This window comes from Neophocaena asiaeorientalis, unplaced genomic scaffold, assembly GCF_003031525.2.
Source record: "Neophocaena asiaeorientalis asiaeorientalis breed wild unplaced genomic scaffold, Neophocaena_asiaeorientalis_V1.1 scaffold233, whole genome shotgun sequence".
NCBI classification, from domain to species: domain Eukaryota; kingdom Metazoa; phylum Chordata; class Mammalia; order Artiodactyla; family Phocoenidae; genus Neophocaena; species Neophocaena asiaeorientalis.
The window spans coordinates 658,549-670,028 of record NW_020171811.1 but is presented as its reverse complement, the minus strand read 5'-3'; the positions used below and the strand labels follow the sequence as shown (position 1 = coordinate 670,028).

The 11,480-nt window shown below is 38.8% G+C and overlaps 1 protein-coding gene across 1 annotated transcript; it reads right to left on the bottom strand.

The window, feature by feature from the left end:
• Window positions 1–5,116: 5,116 nt before the first annotated feature.
• Window positions 5,117–11,358, bottom strand: VCPKMT (valosin containing protein lysine methyltransferase). The gene is made up of 6 exons (XM_024733163.1): window positions 10,851–11,358; window positions 10,644–10,754; window positions 10,395–10,467; window positions 9,427–9,546; window positions 8,356–8,460; window positions 5,117–6,241 (listed from the first exon to the last, which is right to left on the bottom strand). The coding sequence occupies exons 1-6, from the start codon at window positions 11,114–11,116 to the stop codon at window positions 6,227–6,229; spliced, it is 690 nt and encodes a 229-aa protein (XP_024588931.1). The 5' UTR covers window positions 11,117–11,358; the 3' UTR covers window positions 5,117–6,226.
• Between the last annotated feature and the right edge of the window lie 122 nt (window positions 11,359–11,480).

Here is an 11,480-nt window from a genome sequence, read left to right as displayed (position 1 = left end):
AACAACTTGGAATAAAAGTTAACTTTTAAAAAATTACTCAAGAGTTTTTAAAAGCACTGACCCGTCAAGGGTTTAACAGACTGCCAGCGGTACTTCATTAGAGCTAATGACATGAAGGAAATCTGCTAAGGACTCAACATTTAACCCTGTAAGGACTGCATCTAGAACAGCTCTTTTTCAAAAGCCTTAATTTTGTTTTGCAAAGAAGAAATATCATTGTTTCTAACCTTGTGAATATTAAAGTGTGAACTTATCCTTCACCAAAGTAAGTGTATTACAGGTAAGCAATAGATGTTTCTAAAAATTAAGGCCAGCTATCTAGTGTTCGTGACAATCTTTTCCATCAATTGCAAACAAAAAGATCTTGAAAGTTTAATATAATGCAGTTAAGCACTTGTGCTATTTTACTCTGGCTGGCGGAGAAGCAGATGCAATTCACGGTTCTGACTCTCATTCTTATCTGTTGGTACAGACACAGTCAGCCTGAGGGATTAGTTAAACTAAGCTCCTGCAACCCATCGTATATACTGATTACATGGTAAAAGACGGTTTATCCAGGAGGCAACTGCTACACAAGTACTTCACAGTCACCTTGCTCGTTTAGAATGAACACATCTGAACTCTGAAAGTAATTATGCAGATATATCAAGCCCCAGACTTAAGAAAAATGACCTGGTGCCACTTATCTACTACTTATCTGGTCTCAGTTTAATACAGATAAGAACCACAGAAGGAAAAATTCGCTAAGGGTCCAGGGTGGTGGAATCTTGGAGCTCCAGCCAGCAAGCCCAGGCTCCGTTATTTGGAAATGAAGATTTCCTCTGTTTTTGTTGGCCTCTGAATGCTCATGGCACTTGCTTTAAAACCATAAAAATGAACAGCAAACAAAGGTTTTCCTTCCACTATACCTTTTCCTTCTTTCTAAATTGCTTACTTGTTCAACTAACAGTACCGTGCAACAGTGTTCTCAGGCTCCTCCCACCCCAGGTGCCATTCCCACCATGATGAGGCAGTGATGTTCATAAAGGCTCTATACTCTAAAAAAAGATGCCCAGGGCTTCCCTGCCGGCACAGTGGTTGAGAGTCCGCCTGCCGATGCGGGGGACACGGGTTCGTGCCCCGGTCCGGGAAGATCCCACATGCTGCTGAGCGGGTGGGCCCGTGAGCCATGGCCGCTGAGCCTGCGCGTCCAGAGCCTGTGTTCCGCAACAGGAGAGGCCACAACAGTGAGAGGCCCGCGAACCGCAAAAAAAAAAAAAGCCCAGATTTCACACTGCAACACAGACTTGCATTATTACATTTTCCCATCCCCTAATGTAAAGTAATTCCATCTCTAGTATAATCACAACATTTATTGAAGGCTTACTGTGTGCCAGATATTCCATGTACTAAACTGATTTAATCCCCATGGCAAACTATGAGGCAATTTATTATGATCCTCACCTCACATAGGAGGAAACTGAGGCACAGAGTCACAGAGCTAAGTAAATGGCAGAACTGGGATTTAAATCCAGATAATCTGGTATCAAGGCTTGTGCTGATAGTTTTCAGAATGCTTGTGAGAAAAACATTATCATAGAGATACTTTGCTCTAACATATTTTAAAACCTATTATTTGAAAACTATGTTATTAATAATGAATTACATAAAATGTATCTCACAGTTGATGGACTCACTAGATCTTTACCAGAACTTCAACACAAAAGGACCTAAGACAATGTCTTAAATGACCCCAAATACCTAACAGTTTTAACCTAACTGGTGAAAATGATTTCAGAATTTGTTTTCCTACCCAAAATCATTTAAAGTGAAAACTGTCTTTCCATTACCTGATTCATTTTCAGTAAAATTCTGTTGCCACAAACCTTTTCTAATTCAAATATAGCCTGAAGGTCTCTATGGTATGAAAACTGAATATTCTACTTCTAAAATGTTTATTATCAGTGAATCAAAAACTCTTTCAAATCCTGATGTTCCTTGAGGAAAAATTAAAACTGAAAGTCAAATATCAGTTATAGAACTGTGATATAGCCAAAGACAGAGCTTCAGTCTTTTGATGTAAAAGCTACTTACTACTATAATGAAGAAGGTATACTGGTTTGAAAAACTAATTGAAATTAATTAGAAGTTTCAAGTACCTCAGATGTAAGATCACGCATTATATAAAAGGTACTTTCAAGGTGAATTTAATTTTTAGAACTTTGCAATGTCTGTCTCTCATGGAAGATACCGCTAGCAGAGAAATGGTTTATGAATTGCAATGTATGCAGCTATATGAATGACAGTCAAAACTTCAAAAGGCATATCAAAATGCAATAAGAACATAAATCAAATACAATTTTATAAGAAAAAAATCCCTTTTCACTTACACTATTGTTAAGGTCTGAATGTTTGTACCCCCCCCCCCACTCTCCCATTCATATATTGAAACCTAGTCCCTCAGTGTGATGTTATTTGGAGGTAGGGCATTTGGGAGGCGAGTAGGTCAAGAGGGTGAAGCTCTCATAAGTGGGATTTGTGCCCTACAAAAGAGACCCCAGGGAGTTCCTTCTCCTTTCTGTCCTGTGAGGTTACAATGATACAGCTGCCTATGAGGAAGTTGGCAACTTGATCTTGCACTGCCCAGCCTCCCAGAACTGTGAGAAATAAATTTGTTGTTTATAAGCCACCCAGTCTATGGTATTTTGTTACAGCAGCCCAAACGAACTAAGACAACCACATAATATTCTGAAAGCAACTCATGATAGGTACATTTATTGTTTAAAATCTAACTTACTTCACCTTTAAAATGCAAGTGTGATTCCATTTCAAAATATTCTATTTTAACAACTTCCTATCTATAAACTGTTTAAAGACAAAGTCAAGCAATGCCATCTACAGGGGACCTTAGGAACAACAGTCATATTTCTATGACCCATACTTTTCTTTAAATGAATGTCTGTAGTCTGAGTTAATACTGTATGTGACATCATTTAACAAGGAAACTAGGTATGCTGTGTAAAAAGCCGTACTAACAGTCATTCTGGATTATTAATACTTCTTAAAATAATTTAAAATAACCTAACTTCACTCCCAAATTCACCAAACATATGGTCCGTGGACCTTTGGTAATGAACTGTAGAAGGTTAAGATTTAAAGCTATGTAACCTTAAAAGACTTCGAAGTTATAACTGATATATAGTCACTGGAGGCTACACCTGTAACAATTTTCTTTTCCCAGCTCTTGAATCCCCCCTTACTCTTGAGTAGCATCACCTTTACCCTCTCGGCCAGATTCTCTAAATTTTCAGATATTTAGTTTCTAAAACTCAGCCCTGTTTATTTTAAAACCTATTTCATAGAAAATGCCACATCGGATTCAAAGCTCTTTCCCTCCCTTTAAAGTATAGACCCACTTTAATCACAGATGGTTTTTATACTTCTCTTTCCTTTTCTTTGCTCTCTTCTTAGGAGGCAGATGCTAAAAGAGGTTTCTTTATTGCCGTAGTTCTCAATTTAGGCTAAACATAAAAACCATCCAGAGCCCTTCACCAAAAAATACCATGCCTCTGGTTTAACTGGACTGGGATGGGACCTGGACATGGTCTGCTTGCTTTTAGTTTTCCATGTACAGCTGGTTGGAGAAGCACCGCCTTACTGGGGGGTGGCTTTCTAATTGGCCATCACTGCACTGTGGTAAGCAGCTTATGTGTTTCACTGTGCACAGCGGTAACCCCCACTTGCCTGGAAGACCAGAGGCCCACTACTGAGCAGTTCCTCCTGGCCCTGGCAGTCCACTGAGATTTCAAAGTTGCCTATATTCTGGCTGACCCCCAGACAGTGGCACCACACCTCACTCACCTGCTGCATCACCTGCCTTTTAACCTCCCCATGTTGCTGCGGAAGTCCTCAGGCCGGCACGATCCATCTCTAATGCCTCTCTGCCTGACAGTCCCCACAGTGCCTCTCCAATTCCATTCCCATGCTCTGGGATTAAACAGATGCGTTCATCTGCTGAGTAAAGACAAACCAAACCAGGTGGAAAAGGTGCTGGTCTCCCCTTCTTGGAGGCATCCTGGGCCTTGAATTACTCCCTCAGGTCTCCCTCCTGTGGTTTCTGAGTACAGATGCACTCTGTTCCCTCCCTCATGAGAGCTCAAAGGACTAAATCCCTTTCCCCAACACTGCACTTCTCCAGAAGAAGACCGCTCCCAGGCCTCCCAGGTGTCTGTGGGATGGTGGTTAGTGATAGCACGTGTTATCTGATCTGGCACCCCTCAGTAAGCCCTGCAGTGCTTACTGGTCCTCATCACCGTGGTTCTCTGATCCTAGAACGTGGGGATTGGCACCTTTTAACCTCTGCTTTGGCCTTATTCCAGAATAAGCTAATAAAACTCACTTGACTTTCTGTTACAAATTACTTAATTCTGTAGTCAGTACCATTAGGTTGGTTCCCCAGAAACAGATGACAATGAATGTATGCAAGTGACTTATTAAGGAGGTGATAAGTAAAGGAGTGGGAATAGGACATGAAAGAAGAGGAAGCACACACAAGCAAGGGTGTGATTCTGGCTAAGTTGCAAAGAGGCTGACTTCAGCCCTCCAGGAAGTTTTGGTGTATGGTCACCTGTCTGAGGTAAAGGAGCTGGGCTTTCATTACAGGACTGTCAAGGGCACTTCAGGCAAGACCCACAGCGACTCTTTTTAGAAGTACAGTGAAAATGGGAGGAGGGTGAAAGGCATCTGAGGAATCTGGATGGACTATTATTGCTGGTGAATGTTAAACTAATTTCTACCAAGTTCTATAATGTTATGAAACAAGCCAGAAAGTGGTCGTTTGTTCTAAGACTTCACTAGTAATACCTGGTATTATTTGCAACTAAAAAAGTATCATATACTTAGGTTACACTAACTGCTTAGTAAACTGCTTAATGAAATGCTAAGAGCAGTTTGAAAAAAAAAAAAAAAAGCAGAACAAACATTAAAGATTGAAGCAAGCCTGAAGGAAAGAACTGTTCTCTTGATGTCAATCTTTAATTTCTCTAGGGCTGCTTTTGCTCTTTCTGGAAACCAGTCACCGTCTTTAAATGTTCATTTTCTCAAAAGCTATTTCTGAAACATTCTCAAAGTCACAGGATCTCAAAAACAATGTTTATTTTAACATATACATTGTGCCACCTAGCACCAATGCCTGTAAGTACCAGAATTCCATCTGGTTACCATTACACTTTGGAACCATGCGACTGAAGTCCTGATAGATCAGTCTGTGAACAGATGATTCTCATGAGAACATAAAACAGAGACCACACAGAATCAAAATCATTTGATAAATGTATACAGAACTACATTTGTAGTCATTTAAATACTTTTCTCTGTTTCATATAAACAAGTTAACACCAGTGACTTTAGCCGCATTTTCCTGGAAGCTATACGTGAGGAAAAGTGCATGAGCCACATAAATGCAAGAGCCTGAAGCTGGACTTTTTATATTCACTCCATTCTCAAATAAACAATTTTGTAAAGATACCTTTTCCTCCCTCCCAGTCTCCCGATATCTTACTTTCATCTTTATCAACTGACTATGGTATAATCTACTATCTAACTCCCATAGTAAATTATACTGTAGTCAGTGTGGTGAAGGAAAAGCACAGAACTTGGCCACAAAACAGTATTTTCATTTTTTTTTTAAAGTAAAAGAACACAAGTATTAAAGTTATCTTAAAAGCAATGAAGTGGAAGATACTTAACGATAAAAACCACTGCATAAATACATTAAAATAAAAACCTTCTTTTAAATTTATCTTGAAGACAAGCTAAAATTTATTGATTTGAATTTTAACATTATTAAATAGTAATTGATATCTCTCTTTAGAAACCGGATCAACTTATCTCTACTTTCCTGAAAATACGCCAAGTCAGCCATGCTACTTTCACTATTTTTGGCAGACTTTAGGCTAACCTCAGTACCTATTTTTATTTGAGAAGTGACTGAAACATGTTTCTTTTAAGCAGAACTTGATGCTGAGCTAAAAGTAAACTAAGTTGGATTTCAGGCCCAATGGCAGGTAGGCAGTCAGTCAATCATTTTTTGTACTGCAGGCAGCCCGTGGTGGTTGTCTATATATCGGATCCCTAAGGACATGCTGGAAAAATCTGTGAACACAATCTTCCCATGCTGTATTCACATGCTCCATTCACAATGTTAGCTTACCCACGTTGTTAGAGGCTTGGGTAAGATGACTAGATTTCACGACGGAAATTTCTATAAGAAAAAAATGGAAACCTTAAAACACTGATTTCTTAACATAAATTAAGTATTTACCGGGTACTTAATACTAGGTAATATTCCTAGTAATGGCTAATGCAATTCAAATGAACAGCCATTCATAATGTTTAGAGATGGTCTTTGCTGACGCCTGAAGTATAAGCAACCAAAGAAAAAACAGATACATTGGACATCATCAAAATTAAAAACCTCTGTGCCTCAAAGGACACACTATCAAGAAAACGAAAGGACAACCCACAGAATGGGAGAAAGTATTTGGAAGTCATATATCTGGCAAGGGTCTAGTATCCAGGATATATAAAGAATGTTTACAACCCAACAGTGAAAAGTCAACTCAATTTTGAAATAGGCAAAGGATTTCTGTAAAGATGTACAAAAGGTCAGTAAAAAAAAGATACTCAACATCATTAGTCATTAGGGAAATAAAACCCACTTCATACCTACTAAGATGACTACAATAAAAAAGATGGACAACAATAAGTATTAGTGAGGATGTGGAGAAACTGCGACCTGCAGACATTGCTGGTGAGAAAGGAAAATGGTATAGTAGCTTTGGAACAGTTTGGGAAGTCCTCAAAAAGTTAAATGTAGAGTTTCTGTATGACCTAGCAATTCTACTCTGGGTATACATACACTGGAGAGATTTGAAACATGTGCCACACAAAAACTCTTACATGAATATTCACAGCAGCATTATTCCCTAGAGCCAAAAAGTGGAAACAACAGAAATGCCCATCAACTGATGAATGGATGGGTAAGATGTGGTAATATCTATACAAAGGAATATTATTCAACTATAAAACATGGATGCACCTTGAAAACACTGCAGAATGAAAGAAGCCCGACACAGGAAGCCACATAATGTGTGATTCCATCTGTATGAAATGTTCAGAACAGGCAAATCCACAGAGATACAGACTGGTGGTTGTCAGGGGCTGGGGGAGGCAGGATAAAGAAGTAATTGCTAACAGGTATGGGGTTTCTTTCTGGGGTGATGAAAATGTTTAAAAAGTGGTGATGGTTGTCCAATTCTGTGAATATACTAAAAATTGCTGAAGTGTAAACTCTAAAAGGGTAAACTTTATAGTATGTAAGTTATATCAAGTTAAAGAAACAAATGATTCTCTGAAGAAAAAAAAGCCTTCATATTTAGGAAACACAAAATCTTTATGCCTCAAAAAAAAAAAACTACTTTTAAAACTATACAACAGCTTCAGCTAAAACTGGATCCCTTAAGGCACAAAACATTTTAAATTTGTCTTTTTGTCTCTAGCGCCATGCCACATAATAATTGATCTGAATTACTAATCCTACAGCTCTTCTTTCCTTACAGTCTCAACACCTAGTCTTGACTCCAAAAATTACACATTATTTGCTTTTGGCAAGAATTCACATAATCAGAAAACTTCATCACAAATTCAAAGGAAAGATAATAGAAACAAATGGAACTAAGTAAATTTAGCACTCTCAATTCATAAAACTCATCTTGCCCCTGCCTTATACCAGTCACATATATAGAAGGTGCTGGAGGACAAAAATGGATGAGATACAATTCTTCCTTTCTACAGGTTCAAATTCTAGGCATCGGAGAGGCAATGTGCATAAAATGTAATTAGTATAACAGGCAAAGGAAGCAACCAAAAAGGGGAACATACATAAATTCTACTTAACTGAATGCATTTTTCTTTATTGGACAGATCTACCTTTTTATAGTTTACTTGGACCATTAAAAAACATATGAATGGTTGGAGAGAGTTCACGAAGGACAGAACTGGCATTTTAAAACCTCTAACAGATAACAGAAATTTATAAAGAGTTAAGTTCCTTGTCTGAGATAATGCCCAATAATAAAGCTATATAATTTACAGCTAGAAAAGACCCTTACAAAAGAAGCCTGCCTTATTTTAGAGGAAAAACCTGAGGCCAGGTAGGTTAGGCAATCTTAACATTGAGAGTTAGTGCCCGAGTCCAGTGAATCATCAAAGCTGTTTCCCCACTTGAAAATTAACATCTACATCACACACAAGCTCAGAGACAGTGTCCAGCTAATGAAATTGCTTCAGAGGATGAAAAGCCAAATACATATTTACCGATTTTTTCTTTCTGATGTATAAAATGTGAATATCTTCACTTCGATATTCTTCATCATGTTTTTCCAAAGGAATTTTTTCAAAGTCAAAGTCTAGTTGAAGAAGCTATAAATTTAAAAAAGATATACTTTATAGTTAATAATATGAACTATCTTGTGGTGACAGAAATCAGAATGGTGGTTACCTCTGGAGTACTGACTGGGGAGGGGCACATGAAGAACTTAGCTAACCACTTGATACATGTGCATTTTACATGTTTTAACTCAACTGAAATTGATTAATAAAATAAAATTTTCAATTATACATTATTTCAGAAGTTTATTAACATTCTTCATATTCAAGAAAAACATAAAATTTAAAAAAACATCTCATCATATATCTGAGGCAGAGTCATGAAGAGTCACTTTACCCAAAGTAACCCTTTCAGAGGATAAAACTGCAAGGCTATACAGATGGATGCTTATGAGTCACTTGTAATGTGGTGGATTTTTGCCCATAAAAAGGGCTTGGGTGACCACTGGAGGAAGATGGGTGAAAGATAAATGGGATTCTATGTACTACTTCCGCAACTTCCTGTGGGTCTTTAATTCTTTCAAAAGAAAAAAAAAAGATCTCGAAATAGGTAGGATACACTGGTCAAAGCTATCATAAAAATACAGTGGAAAACACTAAAATAAAAAGATACCACATGTCATGTTTCTATGATGTCATCTCCAAAAATAATATACACATCATTAACATGTTCCTAAAAGCCAGCAACATGTTTCATAAAGAAACGCTGAAAACTTTCTCAGGAAAGACAAGGGTGTCACATTATTATTTTACATTGTTTTACAGATCGACAAGTTAGAAAAGAAAAATAAATAACCAGAAAAGATTAAAAAGGCGGTGGGGAGGGAGGCTGGCGGTTATTAGAATGGTGTGCTATGAAGGATCTTGATCCTCTCCTTGGGTTCATACAAGCAGAATGTTTTCCCTACTCAAAATTACCACAATACACTTTAACACAAAGTCACATATAGCCTCTCTGAAGGGTAATCACTACAAAGGTAGATCTAGTAGAGTACTCACCTCAAAATATTTTTTCTCGATTTCTGGATTTTTTCCCATTGTTCGTTGTTCATAACAACATATAATACAAGTCTCAGATCCACTGAGATCTTTTAGGGTTTTCAACAGTGGCTCCAAAGACTGTTCAAAAAGGAATATGATTTTTATGACTTTTAAAAATTTATGTTTACTATAAAAGGGAGTAGGGGAGGTGGGGGGGTAATTATAATTTCCCTACAATTCATCCAGCTTTGAATCAATCCAAACAAGTAAACGTAGCTACAGCTCTGTAACTGATGATTAGTAAACTCTTCTTAACTAATCAACCATCATATTAATTTCAGTTTCCAGAGAAGGGATTCAAGTGATTGCATTTTGGAGTCCCCATGGGTAAACAAATGAAATTGACTGCACTCTTAAAATTTAATTTAATCTGATTTAACTTGGGATTTAAACAATCAACAATTTACCTACAAAAGCAAGTCCAACCCAAACTAGAACATAAGTTGGTTCAATGCTCATTATTGAAAAAAATGAGTGATGCCCACAACACTACACAAACTGATATTCTAAAAAAAATCATTATATAAATATAATAAATCTTGCCACAGAACAATGAATTCTTTACGATGCAACTTAATTATTAATGTCATGATTAACACATTCACTAGGACTAAAAAAAAAAAAAAGAAGAAATCTTAGTCTTTTACAGGAGATCCAAATGGCAAAATCCTTTAAAAATTTTACAGACACCTCTCGCAAAATGCACATAACACTTCTCTCAATATGCTTCATGGGCCTCTATGTTAATCATGAGTGTATATATATGTAGTTCCTGGTGACCTTTATTTTCTCTTTACTGTGTCATCAATTATGGAACAAATATCCTGCATTCAGAGATGTTAAAATGCGAAGAAATGCGTGCTTTAGAATCCACCAAATACGGTTTAAATCTTCTAAAGGAAGAGCCTTCACTATTAAATACTCACCTCTTCATAGTATATGCAGTCGGCCATCAGGATGTAGTCTGGAGGAGAAGGAAAGTCTTCTATTTCTTCCCCCCTTAAAAATGTCAACCAATATTTTAAACTGTTGTTTCACTAATTTAAAATATTCCTGTTTTACCTGTTTTACAAACAAGACCCAGAAAGTCCCCTTCGTATTAACCATGCTTTTAGTGTAACACAATTTAAAGCAAACTACAGTTATCTTAAAACGAGCTGAAAGGCCATACAAACCATTTCAGTACCTTGGCTTGAACAGAACCAGTGACAAGATGCTTGTTCATATTAATATTCATCTTCAGCAAGTCTTGCAATTCCTCTAGGTCGGTGACTATGACATCTGCCCTATAAAATAACGGTGACTGAGGTGTAGGCACAAGGATGGGAAGCCAGTAACCGGGGTTTCCCGAAAAGCGGCGTCCCCTCCCGCCAAGCTCTTACCCGAGGGTAGCAGCCATGAGCCCCACGGCCCCGGTGCCAGAGCCCAGCTCCAGCACCGACCGCCGGCTCAGCGCGTGGGCCCCATCGCCGGAAAACCCGGGCGTTTCCAGGTATTTAGAAAGGACGATGGCAGCGTCCCAAACAACGCAACCCACGCCGCCGGAGCCGTACTGCTGTAGTCGTAACACCGTGCCATCTCGCTTCTCCAAAACTCGCACAAAGTTCCGCAGTTGCTCCTCCCCGGAGGACTCCAGGGGAGCCGCCATCGCCGCCCGGCAACACTGAGTGTCGAGCGCAGTGACGTCACACCCACAAGACCGCCCCGGGCCCCGCCTTACAAGGGCCCGGCGCCTCCAGGAGGCGGAGTTGGCGCCACTGCGCGTGCGCGAAGGCACAAAGACCGGAAGGCGGCGTTCCACCGGCGTGGCGCAGCCGCAGGCCAAGGCTTACCCTGCGCGCGGAACCGCCTCGTTCTCCCCTAAATTACAAGTCTGCCTCAACGAACGGGCAGTGGAAATTACTTTTCCGGACAAAGCCAACCTGAGTGTTTTTATCTAGTTGGAGGTTGATTCACACTGTTTTTTTTGTTTTTATTACTGGCCTTAAATCAAGGCAGCTTCCAAGATCCTA